Below are 25,220 nucleotides of genomic sequence, written 5' to 3'. Positions count from 1 at the left end.
ATTATTTAGTAGATTAAATAATAATGGCCTACCATCATTGATAATAATAAAACCAACTGGCCATATAAATATACATTTGTCATTTTATTAGTGTTTTTATGCATGTAAAAAAGAGAACATAAACAACGTAGATTTCCAAAATAAAGTTAATGGATAGCTTATTAATGGATATAATTATTCACACTACCTCTCGTTCTAGGGTTCTCCACACTGAAAGTGAACTGTATACCCTACATATATATTTAAACACATCAAAGTATACGTTATGTTGCAATAACAACAACAACAAGAATCAATCATAACACAATATGCTACTATAAACTATTACATGACCAAAGTCTTTAAGAATGTAAGGCGATTCCTTTTTTTCTGTGCGATGGTCTGGCTGACAATGATGACATTCTCACACCTGTAACAAAACCATGCAATTGATATTAGAGACAGACAATATCTTCCCTCTGCTAATCCCCCAAACTTGGACTTTTGTTTTGTAAAGCCAACACTCCTCTGTGGGAAAAGTCACATACCTCCGATGTGGCCCTCAAAGAGACTCCTCACATTACATACCATAGAAAAATCAAATAAGAACAATGGCTTCTATAACAAGTGTGATGGTAGAGAGTGCTAGTTCTATCCTCTAAATGTGTGAATTTAACAATGCCCCCTTCACTGTGTCTTCCTACCTTAAGACTTAGTCTTGATGATGAATTGCTTACTCTTCTTGCCAATCTTATTAGAGGAAATGCAGGTGTAGGTCCCTGGAAGCAAGGAGGAAGAGGTAAAAAGAGGTAGGTCCTCCATCTTATTTTTGGGATCTGAAGACTGCCAGCTGTACACAGGACTGGGGCTTCCTGTAGCCGTGCAGTTTAATGTGATTTCATCCCCCATACCGATGTCCAGGGTCTCAGCCTCAGGACTGAGGAAGGATGGGGGGTCTGAGAAAATAAGGGAAAGGGATGGATATTGCATAAAAACGAATAGACAAACACAATTGTATTTCATTCGTTGAGTGGATAGGCTCACAGTGCACAGAGACGTTGAGAGGCTCTGATGTCACTGAAGGAGGCGGTTGTGGTCCCTCTGGTCCCAAGTCCAGCTGAGCCACGCACTTGTACTGGGCTCCGTTATCAGCTTTGGTTGGGGTGATCAGGAGGATGGAGGATACTTGGACAGGGGAGGCTGGGGTCAGATCAGAGAAAGAGTGGTTGTAAACTTCAGTCTGCCCTCTGTACCACCTCAGGGTGAGGTATTGAACAGGGGCAATGTTCTGGACATCACAGAGCAGCTGGTACTCTTTCCCCTCCAACATGGGGCCAGTGTGGTTCGCTGAGCTGATAGTGACACTGTCTGGAGTCTCTGTGAAAGATCAGCTGGTTAGTGTGTCAAGCAAAACACGTACATTTAGCAGTAGTCGTCACAAATAGAATTCATTATTATGAAGTATGGCCTGATGCATGTATAACAGCCATGCTCTGCCTTAAATTGTGCTACGATAAAAAGCCAGCTTTATTTAGGCCAGGTTGACTCACTGTAAAGAATGAGGTTGAGTTTCTCCTCACACTGTCTGGGTGCAGTGAAGAAGACTCCGTAGCAGATAGGCTCCTCGATCCAGTCGATCAGACTGTCCACCTTCCATTGGACAGCACGGTCTTGTTGGGTGTGTGCTGCCCCGATGGCTGACTCCCAGCCTAAGACACGCACCGGGCGAGAGGCCTCACAGCTGACGGAAACGGGCTCCCCAAACCCCACCACCACCCGGGAGGGTTTCAGCTCCAGAGAGCATCCTTCACCTGACACTGAGACATGGACAATATAATCATCACTATCATCATCGTTACATTGTGAAAAGGATGCGAATGAAGACAATATTTTTCATTATCATCATGATCATCACGTAATCTAATTAGAGAGTTCTATTATTGCTGGCATATCCGCAACATTCATATTTGTTAAATAAAATCACATTTACAATTACAAAGAAAATGTTGCTTGCAGTGATTTGATTGTGTGACTTTAGCAGGTGTTTATGATCTGTTTGTATCACTGTGGATGTAAGATTGGGTGGGATGCAGGTTCCACTTTGCCATCCTCTCTGGGTTGCAAGTTTAATTTCAGTGGACAAAGCACAGGTAAATAGTTCACACACTCATACTTGCAATATTATATAAGAGTATTTCGCCAAAGAGCTTTAAAACCATTTATGACCAATTCTATTGCCAAACACGTCTTCAAACTACAAACTCGTCGATACAATGGGGGCCTCTACTGCAGATGTCCTATAACCCTTGACTCCACAGAGAATAAGCAAATCTTATGAATAATAAAATGTTGTCTCTTGCAACATCTTACCGGTGCAGAACATGCAAAAGTTTAGGATCCATTTTAGAAAGTAGTTTTCCATCTTTTTGCAGACTTTGATGAGGTCCACTATGATCGGAGTTGAAAGGCGAGTGGAATTCCGACTTGGTCCTGCTTGGCAACTCCAAAGTGAACTGTGATTACTAACAAAAGCCCTCCCTCACCAAACGAGGGCTCTCATACCGTAGTCTGTGTCTGACTGCAGGGCCCCGAGGGAGAGAAGAGGGGGCTAAGGAAGTTTGACAGGCATCAAGGCCAGACCTCCTCAATGGTAACTCATTAGGCCTACATCCCAAATTCTTCCTTTAATCATTATTTGTGGTTTAGTTAGAATCTGTATTTTCATGTTCAATGAGAGTTAATATATCAGACCCATTATATATTTCAGTCCAAAATGTATTCCTACTCCTAGAATCACAGGCTAGGTCTTTTGTAGTTCTGTTTGCTGTCATGTATTGTTACAGCAACCCAACCCCAAGCTATTCAGATGACATCTCTGTTCTGTTTTTAGAAAATACCCATATAGAGTTCTATGACTTCAGAAGGGTGCTACGGTTACAATTTTCAGTTCTTTAATCTGAAATTAAACCCCGATGACCTGTGTTAACTTGCCTCAAACTAAACAGTTCCCGTGTGACTGTGGATTCATGTACATAGGTGGTTTGAGAGAACTCACAATGCAGTTCTCTCTTTTCTGCAGGGCATGTTTGATTCCCATACGCACACTGCTTGGAGACCCCATGCTTTGTCAAGACTCAGCAGGTTGGATTGTTGGACTCGAGTTTTCTGGCATGTAGTGTGTAGGCCTCACACTGTGATCAGAATGTACCACCACTGCACAACAGCACCGGCCGTGACCAGTCTGCCAGAAACATTGCTCAGTAATTGGATGCTTATTGGGTGTATTTATAGAAGGCTCAGCTGCCAATCCTCAGTGTCTACAGTATGTCGACTCTGTTTTGTGTTTCTACCCTGTGCCTTTGTTTGTTGTGGAAGTACACTACTGTACACTTGTTTCTGACAATGATCATGTGTGTATAATATAAAATGTTTTTCCTCAAGGGCTAAATGTGCTGGCAAATTGCCCTTATAAGTCTACACTGCAGCCAGGTTGTTATGGCAACAGTCAGGCTGCACACACAGTGTTTCTTGGCAAGGCAGAAGTCCCCTTCGCCAGGATAAACCCGAGTGACACAAAAAGGACACACACTCAATTCTGAAAAAGGAAGTATTTATATGAGCCACTGTAGGCAGGATAACAGAGGGACTTTCATGCTTCTCTTTAAATTGACCTTAGTTTGCACTAGTTAGTATGGAGGTGTCAGTGTTACAGTGAGGTATGAGAGAAAGGTTCCCAATGGCATACAAAAGACAGTAGAGGAACATGTCACAGTGATTCTTTCAAAGCTTTAACTCAATGAGCATAACTGGTTGATGTTTGACCAGTGAATGCTGTGTATGCATGCATCACCTGCATTGTCGATGCAAAACTTTCAACCAATGATGCAGCGCTATTGAAATGAAAGACAGCATCATTCTCACCTAAATAGGTTGCAGTAGAACACTTCCTGAAACGGAATCTCTGTCACAATGCTGAGCCTGACAGTATTGACATTCCGAAGAGAGAACTAAATGTCTGAACGGAAGAGGAGTCAGATGGAAACACACACATATCACAGGTCATATAAACATAAGCAAGCTGACAAAAATGTCTAAATAAAGTAGAGAATGAGTGTTAGTGGCTGTTAAATATATAACAACATTTAAGGCTGAAATCAAATGGACAATACATACACATAGTTAGTTAGTGACACAAACATCACATGTAAAAAGCTAGTTTTACATCGGGCAACTCAGATAGTGTTCTGTGCACCTTACAAGCACCATTTCCAACTGTACCAAGGCTATTCCAGCCCTGTGCAATGTCAACTGAACTGAACACACTTTGCACTTAACACTGTAAACATACCTTGACATATCTAGCATGAATTGGTTTAAAAAATGGTTATAAAAAAAACAAATCTCTGATTGTGATTCAACCAAAAAAGACAACTATTGAAGAACTGTGCCACTGCACTCTTGTCAAAACAGAAAGAATTGGCAAGTAACAAAATCATCATCAGGGAATTGTTTCTACTTAACACAGTTGAGCAACTTCTTAAAGGACCATGTGAGACACCTATGGTGAGATATGACTGTGTAGCCTATTAAAATACCTGAGATAGATACAACACATTAGTGGCCTTTCTCTCCTCACAGCCCTGAGACTGCGTCCATGGGGTTCATGTCGGTATGCATGTCCACTTCCCTATGGTCCACGGATGTAGGTTGAGAAAGTGAAAGACAAACGATTAAAGCTATCATCAAACATAATTACAATACTGAGAATCAAGGGTGTGAAGGTAAAAGAGAGAGACAAAATGGAAGAGTGTGGGCAGAGAACAAAATTAGCAATAGTGAAGAGAAGCTTCCTGTGGCTCTTGGAACAGTAAACTTAAATCGGTTAAAAGGCTCTGGTAGCACCAATTGAGAGCAACAAGAACATTAAAAAAGCATTAGATAGGAAGTGATGCATTGCATGGCTCATTTCTCACTGTACAGTCACATAAGATCACTTGTTGCTGTCATCAGACTACAGCGATCAGGCTAGCCTGTTTTCCCAGCCGCTTTACATCCGTGACAGATACACAATGGCCGTGAGAAGAGAGACTACGTTCAGACATGCTTGATAATAAAACAAATAATAAAACCGAACACACATGCCTGTCAGGAAAATAACCTCACACTCAACGTCAACAAAACTAAGGAGATGAGTGTGGACTTCAGGAAACAGCAGAGGGAACACCCCCCTATCCACATCGATGGAACAGTAGTGGAGAGGGTAGCAAGTTTTAAGTTCCTCGGCATACACATCACAGACAAACTGAATTGGTCCACCCACACAGACAGCATCGTGAAGAAGGCGCAGCAGCGCCTCTTCAACCTCAGGAGGCTGAAGAAATTCGGCTTGTCACCAAAAGCACTCACAAACTTCTACAGATGCACAATCGAGAGCATCCTGGCGGGCTGTATCACCGCCTGGTACGGCAACTGCTCCGCCCACAACCGTAAGGCTCTCCAGAGGGTAGTGAGGTCTGCACAACGCATCACCGGGGCAAACTACCTGCCCTCCAGGACACCTACACCACCCGATGTTACAGGAAGGCCATAAAGATCATCAAGGACAACAACCACCCGAGCCACTGCCTGTTCACCCCGCTATCATCCAGAAGGCGAGGTCAGTACAGGTGCATCAAAGCTGGGACCGAGAAACTGAAAAACAGCTTCTATCTCAAGGCCATCAGACTGTTAAACAGCCACCACTAACATTGAGTGGCTGCTGCCAACACACTGACTCAACTCCAGCCACTTTAATAATGGGAATTGATGGGAAATTATGTCAAATATATCACTAGCCACTTTAAACAATGCTACCTAATATAATGTTTACATACCCTACATTATTCATCTCATATGTATACATATATACTGTACTCTATATCATCTACTGCATCTTTATGTAATACATGTTTCACTAGCCACTTTAACTATGCCACTTTGTTTACATACTCATCTCATATGTATATACTGTACTCGATACCATCTACTGTATCTTGCCTATGCCGCTCTGTACCATCACTCATTCATATCATGATGTACATATTCTTTATCCCCTTACACTTGTGTGTATAAGACAGTAGTTTTGGAATTGTTAGTTAGATTACTTGTTGGTTATTACGGCATTGTCGGAACTAGAAGCACAAGCATTTCGCTACACTCGCATTAACATCTACTAACCATGTGTATGTAACAAATCAAATTTGATTGATTTGATTTGTGAATGAATGCTTTGTAGTGTCGCGCCACATGTTCACATCGACACAGCCCAAGACTCATTCAAAACAACACCACATACAAATGGCACAAAGCTATTGGTTGGAGTAGGCTAATAGAAAGCACTCTTTGGATTTATAAGCCATGCAGGATTGGAGCGTTGCATCATGGTAATTCAGTAAACAACCACATTCTTATTCATACAGTGTCTGTTGAGGAAGTCCTGCTGGTCACATTGACGATAGAAATTCTCTTCCTCTGGCCTGGTCAGATGATGGGACCTGCTCTCTGTTTGACAACGACATAGACAATCACGGTCACAAAGTTCAGGCCCAGGCCTGATCCTATGATGACCCAGAACGTTGTTCTGCCCCCTGTGGGAAGAGGGTGTGGTTAATGAGGGTTTGATCAGCTGACCGTCCCACGCTCCTCAGCCCCAGCAACAGCAGAGTTTATTTGTTTGTGATGCACCACGCAGACAGACACTAGAGCAAAGAAAGCATGCACGACCACTACTATCCCTGCAGTGGTTCCACGACAGGAGCAAACAGGAGCAATTTGGCAATATTAAACATTTAAATATACTGTCAACGGAGATATTTCACAGAGCAGTCTATATGGGAAATATTAAGAAAGTAACACGTGTACATGGTACGGAAAGAATGGGTCCCATGAAGTGTCCTGAAAAACATTTTTCCATGGTAGTTAGTTTCATATGTACAGTGTAGTAACAATGTAATACTTGCAAAGTAACAAAGTACTTGTGGTCACCTGATGATGCACCCGTACCAATGGACAGTCTCATTCAGGTAAAAGGTAACATGAATGCCACTAGTGAGTGAAGGGGGAGCGAAGGAAGAAGAGGGAGGGGTAGTAGGAGAGAATAGAAGCATTTGTGAGAAAGATAAGACTAGGTACTAATTAGAAACATGATCCTACCTATAGGTTTGGGATTCACAATGAAAGTCTTGCTGATCTTGCCTATCTGACTGGAGGCAGTGCAGGTGTAGGTTCCTGGGAGCTTGGAGGCGGGTGTGAAAAGAGCTTCTTGGACATGTGAAGACTGCCAGCTGTACAGATGAGTGGGCTTTCTAGTAGCTGTGCAGTTTAAGGTGATTTACTCCCCCACTCTGATGTCCAGGGTCTCAGCTTCAGGTCTGTAAAAGGTTGGGGGGGGTCTGAAGAATGAGGAGAAATAAGAATCAATTAACATGGACTGTTCCCACAAGATTCAGTGTCTGGGGAGGGTGAAATTAGGAGATGAATGAGAACAGATTACTGGAAGAATCTGTTAAATATCATAGTAGGGTATCAGATCAAACTAAATGATCCACTGTAAACACGAATGGAATGATTGAAAATAAGACTAGAGGGAACTTACAGTGCACAGTAATGCTGATTAATGATGTCACTGTAGGATGGGGTTGTGGCCCCTCTGGTCCCAGGTCCAGTTCTGCTCTACATCTATACTGAGCTCCATCATCATCTCTACTGGGGCTGATCATCAGAGTAGCTGACACATCCACTGGTGTCTTACTGACAGTACTGTAAGTTACATGATCTAAGGGTTCATTCCCTTTGTACCACTTCACAACCAGGTTCTGTAGAGGAGCGATGTTCTGGATGTCACACTGCAGCTGGTACTGTGTCCCCTCCACCATGGGACCAGAGTGTTTCAGAACAGAGATGGAGACGCTGTCTGGAGTCTCTGTAGAGGAGGTCAACAATGTAAAAAACCCTCAATGCTGATATACAGTTAGACCACTTGCGGTCTGTATGTAGCCAAGAGTTGCTGCTGCTCATTCCGTTGGCTCGAAAATGGATACATGTTTTTTTTAAAGTAAGGCCCACGTCAATAGAGACACATACCAGCTCTACTGGTAGTACTGCTACTACCAGCAGTACTACACCTGCACCTGTCACGTTGGACCATCGAAGAGGCACAAATATGATGAGAACTACATTGATTTGGGGTTCACTTATGGTGGGAGTAGTGCCTTTCCTCAGTCACAGTGTGTTATATGTGCAAAAGTACTATCTCACAACTTGATGAAACCTGTCACGACTTCCTCCGAAGTCTGTCCCTCTCCTTGTTCGGGCGACGTTCGGCGGTCGACATCACCGGTCTTCTAGCCATCGCCAATCCACCTTTCATTTTCCATTTGTTTTGTCTTGTCTTCCCACACACCTGGTTTCAGTTCCATCAATTACATGTTGTGTATTCAACCCTCTGTTCCCCCCATGTCCTTGTCCTGTATTGTTAATTGTAAATGCTTGTGCACGTTATGTCTGGTTATTGATTGTTCTGTTTTCCGGTGGGTTTTTATTATTAAACTGCGCCGTTGGAAACACCGTTTTTTGCTCTCCTGCGTCTGACTTCTCTGCCGCCAGTACGCACCCCTTACAGAATACCGGACCAAACTTATGGAGTAGGCAGGAGCAGGTACCCTGGGTATAGGGGTGGAGGAGCGCATCCAGGAGCACGCAGCAATGCTCCACCATCTTGGCACCGCGATGGACCACGCTGCCCAGACAATGGACCGCTGGGAGAGACAGGGAGTTCTCCCAGCGCCTCCACCAGCACAGCCGGGATCTCCTCTTTCTCCTGGTCCCAGTGGGATTCGTCTCTCCCTTCCCCAGGAATACAATGGGACGGCTGCGAACTGCCAGGGGTTCCTCTTGCAGCTGGACTTGTACCTGGCAATCATCCACCCGGCTCCCGGCTCCTTCGGGCCATAAGAGGGTGACCGCCCTCGTCTCGTGCCTCGCCGTATGGAGAGAGGGAGCTGTGGCGTTGGACCAGTTTGAGGAGTTCACCTGCCGTTTCCGGGCAGTCTTCGACCACCCGCCCAAGGGTAGAGCGGCGGGTGAACGCCTATTCCATCTGAGACAGGGGACGAGGAGCGCCCAGGAGTTCGCACTGGAGTTTCGGACCCTGGCTGCCAGCGCGGGATGGAACGACAGGGCCCTGATTGACCATTATCGCTGCAGTTTGCGCGAGGATGTCCGTCGGGAGTTGGCCTGCAGAGACACCACTCCCCGCACCCCCTCTCCGATACCCATGAAGCTGGGAGGGGCGGTGCGCAGGGAGGCCGGAGGGGGTGCCAGCTCGTGCACCATCTGTGGCCACAGAGGTCACACTGCCGGTCAGTGCCGGGTTGGTTCCTCTGGGAATCAAGGCAGCAGACAGGGCGCTCTGGCGTCACCCAAGGTGAGCCGGCACCATTCTCACCCAGAGCCCTCTGTCGCACATATGTTTGTGTATGTCACTTTCTCTGAGTTTTCCCCGCATTCCCAGCATAAGGCGCTCGTCGATTCAGGCGCGGCTGGGAATTTTATAGATAGATCGTTTGCCAATAGTTTAGGTATCCTCATTGTTCCGGTGGCTGTGCCTTTCCCCGTTCATGCCTTAGATAGTCGACCATTAGGGTCAGGGTTGATCAGGGAGGCCACCTCTCCTCAGGGCATGGTGATGCAGGGAGACAATTAGTCTCTTCCTTATTGACTCTCCTGCGTTTCCAGTGGTGCTAGGCCTACACTGGTTAGTTTGTCATGACCCCACTGTTTCTTGGCCACAGAGGGCTCTCACGGGGTAGACGAGAGAGTGCTCGGGGAGGTGTTTATGGGTTTCCGTTGGTGCTACTCTGGTGGAGAGTACAGACCAGGTCTCCACCGTGCACATTCCCCCTGAATATGCCGATTTGGCTATCGCTTTCTCCAAAAAAAAAGGCGACTCAATTACCACCCCAACGACGAGGCGATTGCGCGATGAATCTCCTGGTAGACTCTCCACTTCCCAGGAGTCACGTGTATCCCCTCTCACATGCGGAGACGGAGGCTATGGAAACATGTCTCCGAATCCCTGCATCAGGGGTACATTCGGTCCTCCACTTCACCCAGCTCCTCAAGTTTTTTGGGGGGGAAAAAGAAGGAGGGAGGTCTGCGCCTGTGTATTGACTATCAGGGTCTGAACCAGATCACTGTGAGGTATAGTTACCCCCTACCGCTCATAGCCACAGCGATTGAGTCAATGCACAGTGCGCGCTTCTTCACCAAACTAGATCTCAGGAGCGCTTCCACCCTGGTGCGTATCCGGGAGGGAGACGAGTGGAAGAGCTCTCACGGGGTAGACGCGAGAGTGCTCGGGGAGGTGTTGAGAACTTGGTTGACTTGGAACATACCAGACAACTGGTACAGAGAGGCGGGAAACACAGGGATAAATACACTGGGGAAAATCAGCGACACCTGGAGGTGGTGGAGACAATCACAAGGACAGGTGAAACAGATCAGAGCGTGACAGTCTGACCGCTTGCATGATGACGAGTTTCTCACATGGCTGGCCTATCTGGGTGAGATTTTTTCTCGCCTGAATGATCTGAATCTAGGATTACATGGACTTTCAATGTGCAGGACAAACTTGAAGCTATGATTAAGAAGTTGGAGCTCTTCTCTGTCTGCATTAACAAGGACAACACAGATGTATTTCAATTAGTTTTATTTATTTATTATTATTTTTAAAAAATTGTGTGCAAATGAACTCAAGCTTACGCACAATGTCAAATGTGATATGATACCTGAGTGAGTTGGGTACCCAATTATGCAGGTACTTTTAAGACTGAGACTCTCTCCAATACAACCCAAAATTGCAGAGTTACGGTATGTGCATCCTTTCAAGCACACCCTTCTCATTAACCTCGATTAACAAATAAGGTTTTATGTGTAAGATGGTTAAATAAAGAACAAAATGATTGATTATTATTAAATTATTATTTGTGCCCTGGTCCTTATAAGAACTCTTTGTCACTTCCCACCAACAGGGTTGTGACAAAAACTCACACTCCTTCTTATGTTGAATAAATGTATCGTGCCTCCCGGGTGGCGCAGTGGTTAAGGGCGCCAGCTGTGCCACCAGAGACTCGCCCAGGCTCTGTCGTAACCGGCTACTACGGGAGGTCCGTGGAGCGACGCCCAATTGGCCTAGCGTCGTCTGGGTTAGGGAGGGCATGGCCGGTAGGGATATCCTTGTCTCATCGCGCACCAGCGACTCCTGTGGCGGGCCGGGCGCAGTGAGCGCTAACCAAGGTTGCCAGGTGCACGGTGTTTCCTCCGACACATTGGTGCGGCTGGCTTCCGGGTTGGATGCGCGCTGTGTTAAGAAGCAGTGCGGCTTGGTTGGGTTGTGTATCAGAGGACTTTCAACCTTCGTCTCTCCCGAGCCCGTACGGGAGTTGTAGCGATGAGACAAGATAGTAGCTACTAAAAAAACAATTGAATACCACGACAATTGGGGAGAAAAAGGGGTAAAAAATTATAAATAACTAAAAAAATAAAATGTATCTTATAGTGTGTGTGGCAGACTTACAATGATGGCAAAAAAACAACATTTGAGAGTGCGCTGACCCTGGTGCTAGAGGGGGTACGCAAGTTGGAGGTTGAATGTTTGAAGGGGTACGGGACTATAAAAAGGAACCACTGACTCAGAGCATCATAAATTGATCTCCAGGGAGCATACACAATTCACAAAAGAAATATGGGGTATGTGGGGTATTCTCTAGGCCTATTGGGGCTATAAAAAGCCATAGGGCCTAATTTACATTTTGTGGCTAGAAATGTAACAGTTAAAAAATATATATATAATTTACTTTCTGAAAAGGAAATGATTTTTTAGAAATATTAAACACATTTTGCTCAATTATTTGTTCAGTAATTTTCACAATACAACAATAATTATCATCATAAAAAACGCAATATTTTAATGATAACTCAAAGCAATATTATACAAAAGATTAATACAAATGAATTTCTTAACTCAGGAGTATTTACATGAGAGGATTGTGAAATCCACAGACGTTTGTGTAGACTACATACTGTGGTGAAAGGGGATCAGGGGAGAAACTCACTATCCTAACAACCAGAGGACCAATATTGGTAGAAAATCTACACTGACCATCCCTTTGTACAATATTAATGGTTCTCTTCTTCCCTATAAGCCCCCCCTTTGCAATCTATTCTCCACATACTCTATGGGCCCTTAAATGTAGAGGCACTCATTTTTACAGACTTTATTAAATATACAGTTCTGTATTTTATATTACATACACAAAATGCTTTGAGTTTACATGAAGTAGCCTAAAACGTATGCATTTACATTGCAGTTACATGCACTCATTGGCCAGTTTATTAGGTACACCCATCTATTTCCGAGTCAGACCCACTTTGCCTCCAGAACAGCCTGAATTATTCGGGACATGGATTCTACAAGTCACCAGGCAGGATAGGTCGTGGGCGCCCGTTTCTGAGATACTGGATTTGGTGTGCCATGCTCAAAGTCGTTTAGGTCACTCGTTTTTCCCATTCTAACGTTCAATCGAACATTAATTATATGCTTTGAAGCCCGTCTGCCTGATTTATATAGCAAGCCACAGCCAGGTGACGAACTGTCTGTAGGAGTGATCCATTTTCTTGAATTGGGTGGTGTACCTAATAAACTGTCTAGTGAGTGTATATGGGCACCTTGTAATTACAAAGTGTTACATACCTGTAACTGTATAACAAACCGGTATATCAGCTGTAAGGACTATGTAACAATGTAACTACCATGTAATTACAAAGTGTTACATACCTGTAACTGTATAACAAACCGGTATATCAGCTGTAAGGACTATGTAACAATGTAACTACCATGTAATTACAAAGTGTTACATACCTGTAACTGTATAACAAACCGATATATCAGCTGTAAGTACTAGGTAACAATGTAACTACCATGTAATTACAAAGTGTTTACATACCTGTAACTGTATAACAAACCGATATATCAGCTGTAAGGACTATGTAACAATGTAACTACCATGTAATTACAAAGTGTTACATGCCTGTAACTGTATAACAAACGGTATATCAGCTGTAAGTACTAGGTAACAATGTAACTACCATGTAATTACAAAGTGTTTACATACCTGTAACTGTATAACAAACCGATATATCAGCTGTAAGTACTAGGTAACAATGTAACTACCATGTAATTACAAAGTGTTTACATACCTGTAACTGTATAACAAACCGATATATCAGCTGTAAGGACTATGTAACAATGTAACTACCATGTAATTACAAAGTGTTACATGCCTGTAACTGTATAACAAACGGTATATCAGCTGTAAGTACTAGGTAACAATGTAACTACCATGTAATTACAAAGTGTTACATACCTGTAACTGTATAACAAACGGTATATCAGCTGTAAGTACTAGGTAACAATGTAACTACCATGTAATTACAAAGTGTTACATACCTGTAACTGTATAACAAACCGGTATCACAGCTGTAAGTACTATGTAACAATGTAACTACCATGTAATTACAAAGTGTTACATACCTGTAACTGTATAACAAACCGGTATCACAGCTGTAAGTACTAGGTAACAATGTAACTACCATGTAATTACAAAGTGTTACATACCTGTAACTGTATAACAAACCGGTATCACAGCTGTAAGTACTATGTAACAATGTAACTACCATGTAATTACAAAGTGTTACATACCTGTAACTGTATAACAAACCGGTATCACAGCTGTAAGTACTATGTAACAATGTAACTAACATGTAATTACAAAGGTTTTAAGCCACAATGTGCAGTGGGGCCTAAAAAGTATTGACATTACTCTTGAGCTCCAGGCTTTCTCTTGACTCCTGCATTTGATAAGAATGGCTTGATTCAATCTGCTTACAGGAAGAGGCAACCACACACCATCTGCCCCTTCCACACCTTCAGAACTCACATGTAGTCAGGCATTACAGTGATGCAGTTAAAACACTGAACACTCCAGATGCAGTGGAACAGTGTAGAGTAGTAACAGAGTAGCTCTGACCCTCAAATGAGACATGAGCTCCCCTAAATGAGCTCACTGCTGGTTTAACCTGGTTCAGGTTCTTTCAATCACATTCATTCTCCACCTGTCTGCCTCTCTGATGTCTGTTTTGAGCTTTGCAACATTGTTTCAACGAGGCCCTCACATGAGCTTGGGACAGACAGCTGTAGTTGTGTCCCGTATTTCAGCCCTTTTTCAGGTGTCCAGAATTTCTTTTAATGTAGATTAGTCAGCAAGACTCATCAATGAATTCAGGCTACAAAAGTGTAGGCTTCCTTACAATCACTGAATGTCAGTACACTTTTTGGTCTTTTGTAACAGATGTCTCTTTCCCTTTGTGAAATGGCGGTTGCACTGTTTGGAAGCTGGAATTATTTTGTGGACAAAAGTGCACAGGTAGCTTAATACTTTTTGAAGTGATTTGTTTGAGAATCAGAATTCTTTTTTTAGGAAGTCAAAAAAAATAAAGACCCCTGAATATCACGGAATAATTCACACTCTGGGGAAATAATACTTTTCACATGTAGGCTATATTAATTGGTTTCAGTGATCATTGTGCTCACAACCTAAATAAGTTGTGTGCATATACTGTAGCACAGGAGGTTGGTAGCACCTTAATTGGGGAGGACGGGCTCGTGGTAATGGCTGGAGTGGAATTAGTGGAATGGTATCAAATACATCAAACATGGTTTCCTTGTGTTTGATGCCATTCCATTCACGCCGTTCCAGCCATTATTATGAGCCGTCCTCCCCTCAGCAGCCTCCACTGTACTGCAGGTTACACTCCAAGCTTCTTGTCACGAGCAAGACAGCACATCCAGGCAAAGGGAACATTCTCACAATTTCAATCATGTGCTGCTCTTCAAGCAATTGCATAATGTGACAGCAATTACATTGTCATCAGACCAAACTAAAAAAAGACATTCAAAATGACATAACAATGTCCTTGTTGGTGCTTATGCAATACAAACCAGTTTTTCCAAAACCAGTCATATAAAAAATACATTTCAATTGAGCCAATTTCCAAAGAGGGATTTCAACTTGTCCATTCGCTGCTACTTCTTCTTGTCCTTCAGAGAGAACATCAGCTACACTTTGAATGTGTAGAATAGATCATAAAGCTCACACTAAAAACAGAGGTTATTCTACCTCATCAGGTTCTTCAGTCGAAGGGGAAACAGAGGGACTGATCTGTACTTAAAATCTTAGTGCTAAAGAGGAAAGGGAGTGCATATGAAGCATAGGGAGGTTGGAGGAGAGTCAGGAGACACTCCCAACTATCACAATCCAGACCGGCGTCTGCCAGCTGAAGGAGTTGTGACCAGCCCCGCAACCACCTCAACCACTTGGTCTCTCACTTAGTCACTTAGTCTCTCAGCGGGGAAAGAGGGGCTCATCCCAATAAAGCTCGTTCTCTTCAAAGTTGATGTTTGGCTGAGACAGTTTAGTCATCGGGAGCGGAGTGTCCCGGCCGCCGTTCTGCGCCACGTTGCCGCTGGGCGTGCTGCTGAGCTTGGCCTTCTTCAGGCTGTAGCGGCCCATCTTGGTGTTCTTGTAGTAGATGGAGTAGATGGCGACGAATATGACCGAGATGACCACGACCATGAAGGCCACGAAGCCCGCTATGAGGGGCAGGTAGTCCTCTGTGACCAGAGAGACATAACAACAAACACCCATTAATCCATCACACTCTGTTAACGTTCTGGCGCCACCTCAGACTGAACCATTTTCACCATCAAATAGAGAAGCATCAATACACTGATTTATTCCTACTTCTTTCAACAGGAAAGAATAAGCACGCATTACTTAACATAATATTACATGATCCCACCAGTCAGAGTAGATCTACAACATACCGTAAGAGTGGGGACATTGCTCAACTTTAACCTTGAAATAGTCTTCTACAAGGAAAGTCAGTACTGAGCTAAACTGCCAAATATTCAACAACTTTATACCCAACACTCTTCAATGAACGATGGATGATGCTCAGTTCTACCTACCCTCACCAGGTGCCCTTCCCAAAGAGTTTGTTTCATGCCTGATTTTATATGTGCACAAAAATATACTGTCCCCTCATCTCATGTTTTGCAGCTTTGGTTCAAACTCCCTCACACAACCGAGATGTACTACATGTATTGGACTACAGAATGTGGCAGGAGGAGAGCAGTTCAGAAACCAGTAACTAAGAGGTTTTGGATTGGTCAACGGGTAAAGGACATATGAGAAAAACTGCATAGTTAAAAGCTATTAATACAATTTGTTCAGAGAACATTAATCAGTCAACCAAAGAATAACAGACACAGAGAGAGAAAGGAGACCAGATAGATGGGAGGAGGAAGCAGACCAGCAAGAAGAAAACGGTCTACAAGACATTCATCAACAGTAAACAAAGGGTTTAATACAGTTGAATAAAGGTTCCATTACCATTTAAAACCACCTCTACCACAATGAAGCTCGTCTCCACAATGTTGGTGGCGGTGCAGTTGTAGAGCCCTGCCTCAAAGACAGTCAGGTTGCCTCCCGCCTCACGGACATGCTTCGCTGGGTCATAGACCCACTTTATCCTGGGCTGTGGGTAACCCTCAGCCTCACACACTAACTCCTCAGGATAGCCCCTGAACACAGGTATCCTCACTGGCAGTCCAGATGCATTGATGCATGGCTTATCTTAGAGAGAGAGAGGGAGGGAGTAAAAAGGCAGGTGGTGAAAATATGAAAACACATTTCTTGAATGAATTACTGCAGTGAAGGAAACAAACACAATTGTAAGTTTGATTATTTTCTTGTAACATTAAAAGACAGTGGAGTGAGACTTCACCGTCGAACATTACGCACTTACGGAATGTGCATAGAGCTAATGTATTATCACACGTTATACAACGTTAGCATGGTTTGTATATATGAACCGTTCTCAGCAACTCACAGTGTACAGTAATGCTGAGAGGTTCTGATGTCACTGTATGTTGTGGTCCCTCTGGTCCCAGGTCCAGTTCTGCTCTACATCTATACTGAGCTCCATCATCATCTCTACGGGGGCTGATCATCAGAGTAGCTGACACATCCACTGGTGTCTTACTGACAGTACTGTAAGTTACATGATCTAAGGGTTCATTCCCTTTGTACCACTTCACAACCAGGTTCTGTAGAGGAGCGATGTTCTGGATGTCACACTGCAGCTGGTACTGTGTCCCTTCCACCATGGGACCAGAGTGTCTCAGAACAGAGATGGAGACGCTGTCTGGAGTCTCTGTGGAAGACAATTTTCAGACTTATTAGTGTTTCAAGACGAAAACCAACCTTTAAAGACAACTAGAAGTTCATACGAAACAGTAAAAAAAGAGACCATAAATATGTGTAAGAGCATATGGTGAATAATAATGGTGTAACGGTACACTAAACCCCCTCGGTAGGTGTTGCGGTTTTGGGGTCACAGATTTCTTTTCTTTTCGGTACAACAGGAACATGAAATGCCATTCACAATGTTCATATAATACAATATACAGTATAATATATTATACCAGCCAGATATAGAAGATACCCCTTACAGATAGAGACATTGTTCTTCTGACATAGAGAATGAGGAAGACAGCATCTTCACTTACTGTATACTGTGATGTGCAGAGGCTTACTGCATCTTCCAATCCCCTGAAAGGTTGCCTTACAACCAGGCCTTATGTCCCAGTCTAGGAGTTCCAAAACACTCCAGGTAGTGTCATTGACAACTTCTGGACCTGTGGTCCAGTAGATCTCTTCAACACTGGTTGTGTTTCTGCACGACACTGAGATTGGAGATCCATATTTCACCACCACACTCTCAGGGATCAGTTTGATAGGACATACCGGCTCCGCTGCTTACAGAGTTAGGAGAAAAGAGAGATAATGAATCACATAATTTAAATACCTGGTAATATCCAACAATAAATCACATCATATTTCAATGAGCAGCAGCAAAAAAGGTAAAGGGTGGTCAAATGTCACATACAGCTGAAAGCCGCCAGTGACTCAGTAGACCAAAATACAGGAAAATGAGCCAGGAAGGATACACTTCCTTCACAAAAATTGACTTTTTTTTGCATCTCATTCTTTAGTGGAGCTTTTATGTCACTCTCCCTTCCCCTAATAAGCTCCATCAATAATGTAACCCACTTCACAACTAAATAACATACTTCACATGAAGCACATCTCTACGTAACTTCAATGTAACTTCAACTAGTTAAGCAATTATTTATTCAATGAACTGGGGTTTAGTGTGTGTGTGTGTGTGTGTGTGTGTGTGTGTGTGTGTGTGTGTGTGTGTGTGTGTGTGTGTGTGTGTGTGTGTGTGTGTGTGTGTGTGTGTGTGTGTGTGTGTGTGTGTGTGTGTGTGTGTGTGTGTGTGTGTGTGTGTGTTTGCGCACGCATTTCCCTGGTTCTTTAATTAACACTATTGCTGGATTAAGGAATATGACTAAATACCTAGGAATAGTATTTCTATACATGATGTTGACTCTCAGAATCAGAGAGCACAGAGCCAGGTTATAGCCAGGTTATAGCCAGGTTATAGCCAGGTTATGGCAAATAAGCCCATGTCTACCTTTGTAGCCTATTACATCTCAACAATGTGCGTTTACTAGTGTGGTATTTTTTTCTCATCATATTTTAGAATAAACAAAATAAAGTTGTCAGGCAATTTGTATGACGATGAGCACGTTAACATGTTCTATAGTGGACACCACCGATCACTTCTCGTTGAGTGCGCGACAAAAACTTACTTGATTCTGATCCATTCAACAGCGACAACAGTTCCAAAGTTAAAGCCAATGAAATAAGGCGATTTAGGTACAAATCCTTCATTGCCTGAGCTAGAGGCTTTGTAAGCCGCCTGAATGTCTATCGGCCCGTTATTTAGCAGCCTCTGAATATATATATTCGAGTGCTTTTCTCTAGTTCATTGGAAGTTACAGCCGAGCGGCGCCGAATTGTTGACTTATTTAACGAAAGTGCAGCCAGCACAGCACATTCACTCTATCCCTCAACTCCACTCCCTCTTAAATATAATGGAAAACAACCCTCCCCCACAAGCACCAGGCCGTTTCTAAACGTGTTATTCAATTATGGAACGAGAAACCACATCAATAGCCTAGATAGGCTATACATAACGACATTTCAGAAAGCAGAGATTAATTTGGGAAAACAAAGCTTTAGGCATACTGTTTTTTTTCTCCAGTAAAATACTGGTTGAGCTCAGTTTTATTCCTGGTATTAAAGGGACAGTCCAGTAATATTGATTTCAATGCATGTTCCTCATCATATTTCCTGTCACGAAATTGTGATAGTATCATATTATAATAGACTATCATATCCAAATGTGTCACTGAACAATGACATAATGTCCAGTAGGCATAAGCAAAGATGACAAATGCAACTGTGAATACAGCACATAGAGTGTCCCCCTTACTATGTAAAGCGCTTTAAGCATCCGGACAGGCAAAATCCAAGAATTCATTATAATTGGTGAAGGTCTTACCTCTGACAGAGACCCTGGCTATTTTAAAGACCTCTCCCAGGGTATTACTGGCGTGGCATGTGTAAGTCCCAATGTTCTCCCCTGTGGCCTGCTCGATGGTCAGTAGGGACCCCCCATCATTGTTCTTCAATTTCACGTTGGGAGCCCGGTGATAAGTCCAGGAGTACTCTGGCCGGGGGTTCCCATCTGAGGAGCAATTCAGCCCAATAGGGGAACCAACATCAACTTCTGTGTCCCTCAGCTCCAGAATGTTCTGTGGTGGGACTGGAGGCACGAGAGTGACATGAGCATAATAAGACCAAAATACAACAGACGATGATATAGAAAATACAAATATGGACAGAAGACCTGGGTTCAAAGAGTATTTTACATTTTCATTAAAATACTTTGCATATTTGCTTGGGCCTGTCTGGATTGCTATATGGGTGGGGTTTGGACTTTTGGGACTATTACATTGATTCCATTGCACAGATAAGCTCAATCAAGCACAGCTAAATCAATTCAAAGATGTTAAATACTATTTGTATTGTACCAAATGACCTCAGGTACAGGATAACCCTCAACAGTGCAGCTCAGGTTATGGGTTGTGTACTCAGCTATGCTGTAATATTTTGGGCATTCAATAAGTATAGTAACAGTATTGGGGAAAATGACAGAGACCTTTCAGCAGGCTGTTAAATTAACAGTACAATGAAGGCTAATAGAAAGTTAGGAGAGACAAAAACACATGCAAATTGCTGTTGTGATCGTTTGGAATTTTGGATTTGTTGGAACACACTAATAGTCCGTACCTGACTACCCAAAATGCTACACCACTCCCACAGATGTTAGTTTCTCCTCCGCAATAAGTCTTGATCTGTCTACCTCCCCGACGATTTGAGGAACGCAAACATATTCTAACTATTCTGATTGGTCCCAGAAACCAATAGGTTGGGCCAGAGCCAGAACAACACATGGGTAAAGCGGTGTTTTGAAAATTGTTCATTGACTTTGATACTCTGATTGGTTAGAGCTGATCCAATCGCTGATTACTTTCTTTGTAGAATACCCCTCATTTTTACGTCACTACAAACGACTTCAACAATGGCAGTTTTAGATGGAAGTTTGTAGCGAACATAGAGCAGTGGAAGAATTCAGTTTGAGTTGTCAGGCAATATGTCGCAGACAAAAAATAATGGCTGCCTTTAAGATGAGCCACCACAAGCTGTCACCCAGGCAGAACTACAGTTCCCCTCAGTCAGCACTCCCCACATCCTGCCGCTAGTTGCAATGGGTGCAGAAACCAAGGACTTCACAGCTGTTTGGTCTGATGACAGTTTTGCAATTGATACAGACTACAGGCACTGCAGACTGAAGTTAACATCAAACAAAAGGGTCAATGACATCACTTTAGGATCGTTTGAAGAATGTGAAATGAAATAGTCCCTTAGGCACAAAACACTTCAATTGTTTTGTTTCTACCTGGTTGCACTCACCTGTACATTGTCCAAGGTCTGGATTAGTCCCTTGTTAGAAGGAGAGGATGAACATTGAACAGCCCCAACATTGAACAGCCCCGCAGGGCCACCAACCCCGAAAAGAAAACACAAAGACTTACAGTAAACAGCAAAATGAAGAGTCTGTGATGAGAGGACAGAAGCTAGTGGTCCCTTCGGTCCCAGGTCCAGCTCTGCCTCACATCTGTACTTTACTTCATCCTCATATCTCCTGGGGGTGATGTTAAGTGTGGAGAACACATCCACTGGGATCCTCGTGGAGTTGTGAAATGTTTCCGTTTTTACAGTTTCATTCCCTTTGTACCACCTCACAACCAGGCTCCGTAAAGGAGCGACTTTCTGGATGTCACACTGCAGCTGGTACTCTGTCCCCTCCACCATGGGACCAGAGTGGCTCTGAGGATAGACGGAGACGCTGCCTGGAGTCTCTAGAGACAAAATAGTTGTATATAGTGAGAGAAAAAAAAACAATTGTTTTCACTGACAAAACTCAGTACAAGACGCAAAAGAAAAACAACTTACTGTATAGAGTGACAGGGAACCTTTTCAAACACTGCTCTCCATCTTTTTGTGTGAGGTAGCATACAGGTTGTATTGTCCAGTCTGTCAAATTCTCCACATTCCAGATGACATAGTTGACCTCTTCTAAAGCTGTACCTCCTAATGTGGCCTCCCAGCCCATCCCCTCATAGTCTGTGGATGATGTGCTGCAGTTGACTGAGACTGAGTCTCCATATCTCACCACCAATGTGAGAGGGTTGAGCTCAATAGGACAGGCGGCATGTGTAGGCCCACCTACAGGTCAGACCACATGACAGAGACCATAATCAGCTCATTTGCATTCTCAAGCAGACATACTGTTTCTTTAAACATAAACGATTCCAAGTCTAAGCCTAGAATGCAGAATGGTAAACTAACAAGAGGTTCAAATTAGTTGCCTTTTTTCAGAAGGCAGTTTCTAATCGGTAATCAAAATATAGGGGAAAAAAAGTTTACAACGTAGTATATTGGACAAAGACATAACCGTTAAAACAAAAAAATTGACATTTTGTGTCACGTCACATAATCTTTACTGCGAGCAAACATATTTTATCCGCTACTACATTGCCCTCTCCTGGTTATTCCAAAACGTGTTATTGGTTCTTAGTTTATCTCTTTGGCCACTATGAAATACGATCCAGTTATTGCGGATTTTAAAGCGAACCAAGGCGGCTATTGTTTTTATCCCTCTTAAAACTGGAATGTCAAATATTTTAGCGTTATCTGTGTTCCTATTCTGCTTGAAAGTCTTACATTTTTCAATAACGGTATAACAAAACTAACTTTACCTGCCATCCAGAGAAGTAACGGAAAGCCAAGAAAAATCCGACTAAATATTATTTCACACATTTTATATTAAACTAATGTTTCATTCCCAGAAAGACGTAGAAAAAATGTAGGTATTCCTTGTGGTCAGTGTCTGATGTCCAAATGTCCAGTCCCCACATGCACACAGCCCAACTCTTCAACAGGCGCAGCGGTCAGTTGTCTCACATTATATTTTGGCTCTGTATTGAATTACAAGAACAGGACCGAAAAATCGTGAAAGTCACGTGCTCTTTACTGGAAGACCCCTTTGAACGATTTCAACCATCAAGCGCAAGAAACCGATCAATGTAACTTTAGGGAATTTCCGTGGAACAGGACCCGGAACCTCGTTTTGGACTGTTTCATTCTGGAACCCATTTGCAAGGATGCCGTAGCTCTCTTTTATCATACATAATTTCCATTGTTTGCGATGTAAAAATGATAGTAAAAGCAATCAGAGTCCATTCAAGTTGCCTGCTCTGTATTTATCCTGCATCTAAAAAAGGGCCGGACAGAGTTTATGGTTTGCGCAACATTGTATCGCCTATAGACCAACGCGTGGCCATTGTTGTGGTTTAAAAAATAATTGCGCCTGTATCTCTCATAGAACTAGAATGACATTCACTTTCTGTGATCTCTCTCCCTCTGCTCTGACAGGCATGCGCCTGCAACTGTCATCTCTCCAGTGTTGCTCTTCATCATTTCTTTCACCGCTGATACATTGAAATTCATTTGCCAAAATTATAGAATTACTGTTGTCTGTTCAGAAAGAAATGAAACAATTCAGAGAACTACACCAGTAATAGGCATATAATTTAGCCAAAACTAAAAAGATTTATGAAATATGACAAGTTAGAGATTTAAATAGCAATATTCATTTTTTTCTGAAAGGCTATATGTCTAAGCATCTGAGGTCACCAGCTCACAGTTTGACACCCACTCACTAGCATTAGACAATGTGATGCAGTGTTTGTGTTCTTCCATTTCAAACCAAATGAACAGTTTCATCAAATTGACATAATAAGTCATTTGTTTTTTAATTTTGTTGTGTATATTATTTATTTCAGGGGAACAGTCGCTCAATTGATTGCATCGATTTAATTGCAGAATATTTATATTCATATTTTTATTATCATTTTTCGTAGTGTTGAAATTAGCACAGTAGTGTGGAATCTGTGTGCATTCTAGAATTAACTGTTATTTCCAGCTTCTCTCTGCACTTTCCTGTCTATTTATGAGACTCGTGGAAAGTACTGAATATCTTGGTCATGTGATGTGTGCTCTGGTAGAGTGGATGCAGAACTGAGTGGTGAAGTGGTGATATAATAAGTCATCAGATGAGGGGGAGGTAGTGGGCGGTGGGATGGCTCCATCCACAAATAACATCTCTGTTGACGTAGACTGATATTTAGTTAGAATAGAGATGTTGAGAACACAGAAATACCTCACTATCTTATACACTATACAGGCTTTATAGCAACCCACAGGTGGGCAAGTGCAGGTGGGAAGACACTCGAGAGCTCCATCCAATCAAAAGGTGTATCTGCCACACGTCTGAATGGGTCCCTCTGTCTAGTCACAGTAGCCGTCTGGACTAGTACAATGGGATTATTTAGCCAAAGCTCAAGCCTTTTAGATGATTTATTAGCCCTACATCATCCATCAGCCCAGGTTTTGTCTGTGTTTAATAGATACGGTGAGGATAAGTCATACCAGGGGATTAGAACAAGAGGAGTATTTACAAAATACCAGCTGCTGCTATTTGTAAGCAGAGTTCTAGACTTGAGTTAGGGTCAGAGGCTGTTCTAACTAGTTGTCAGAGAAAGGGGAGGTGAAGGGAGAGGAGAGACAAAGTTATATACAGGGGAGGACTGGACTCCCCATAAGAACAAACAGTGTGTTCTTGTTGTTCAAAAACAAGTGTTTGAATTCCAGTCATGTCTCTGACACACTCCCTATTCAATAGTGCTCTCATACTGTAGTGCTCTCAAGACATTCTGAGTCTGTGTTATATGTCCTACATCCACATGGAAAGTCTCTAGTCAATGTCCAAAAACGCTATAGAAAGTTCATACACAGACACTCAATGTGAACAATAGTATTCAATGTAAATGGATAGATCAAAGATATTGTTATTGACCACCAGCCAAAAGGAAACTTTAATCTCCACACAGGGGTTCTGCGTATCTAAGCAACAAGGTCAAAGGCAAAGTAAATAGTTACCAAATGGGACAGACATTTTCAGAGCTGTAGCTGAGGAAACCAACACTCAGCTTTCCTCCCGCTGCCCTTTGTCAGCCCTGTGCATGTTTTGATACTTTACCTCCAGAGATCCTGTAGCTCCCCCGTATGTACGTTAAAGCAGAGAGACCTGGAGGGAGCTGACACGTTGCATTTTGGGTCAGACCTCAAACAGTTCCGTTTCCTGTGGAGCGAAGGTTCAGTTTGCTCCTCAGTGTACTCAGATGTTTCAGAGAGCGACATGTCAAACCAACACAAATACACTAGAGGATTTGAAACACAGTAGCTTTTCTTTGAGTGTTCATCCCACACACGACTTCCTCTTAAGATGACACTTTCATTCCATTCTTTTAGCAACTTTGACACCAGAACACGTGGAAACAGTGCAGCATTTGCAGGACAGTATATCCCTGCTGGCAACATAAAAAGAACAGAGAATGCACCAGAATACACTAACACAGAGGAAAAAAGTACAGTGTGTTCCAGAAGGTAGAAATTGGGGAAAAGGAAAATGTTGGCACCCTC

The 25,220-nt window shown here is 42.9% G+C and overlaps 1 protein-coding gene across 1 annotated transcript; it reads right to left on the bottom strand.

Annotated features, from left to right (window-relative positions):
* Positions 1 to 65: 65 nt before the first annotated feature.
* Positions 66 to 22,842, bottom strand: LOC123999072 (hemicentin-1-like). The gene is made up of 17 exons (XM_046304433.1): positions 22,436 to 22,842; positions 21,630 to 21,902; positions 21,209 to 21,535; positions 19,612 to 19,875; positions 17,708 to 17,956; positions 17,029 to 17,352; positions 16,530 to 16,772; positions 15,485 to 15,748; positions 10,355 to 10,419; positions 9,218 to 9,351; positions 8,886 to 9,115; positions 7,702 to 7,939; positions 2,350 to 2,513; positions 1,530 to 1,796; positions 1,024 to 1,356; positions 684 to 935; positions 66 to 409 (listed from the first exon to the last, which is right to left on the bottom strand). The coding sequence occupies exons 1-16, from the start codon at positions 22,494 to 22,496 to the stop codon at positions 685 to 687; spliced, it is 3,687 nt and encodes a 1,228-aa protein (XP_046160389.1). The 5' UTR covers positions 22,497 to 22,842; the 3' UTR covers positions 66 to 409; position 684.
* Between the last annotated feature and the right edge of the window lie 2,378 nt (positions 22,843 to 25,220).

Source organism: Oncorhynchus gorbuscha, linkage group LG16 (genome assembly GCF_021184085.1).
Source record: "Oncorhynchus gorbuscha isolate QuinsamMale2020 ecotype Even-year linkage group LG16, OgorEven_v1.0, whole genome shotgun sequence".
Taxonomy (NCBI): Eukaryota; Metazoa; Chordata; class Actinopteri; order Salmoniformes; family Salmonidae; genus Oncorhynchus; species Oncorhynchus gorbuscha.
The sequence above is the reverse complement of the archived record's forward strand: the minus strand, read 5'-3'. Positions and strand labels throughout refer to the sequence as shown.

Bases quoted from the DNA above. Each gene is read 5' to 3' on its own strand.
- LOC123999072 (XM_046304433.1), bottom strand. From the start codon at position 22,496: ATGTGTGAAATAATATTTAGTCGGATTTTTCTTGGCTTTCCGTTACTT. The intron at 17,353-17,707 runs GTAAGTGAAGAT...TGTCTTCCACAG, and splicing joins TCTGCACATCACAGTATACA to AGACTCCAGACAGCGTCTCC. The intron at 7,940-8,885 runs GTCCCATTGTAT...CCTCCTCTACAG, and splicing joins ACCCCTGGCAGTTCGCAGCC to AGACTCCAGACAGCGTCTCC.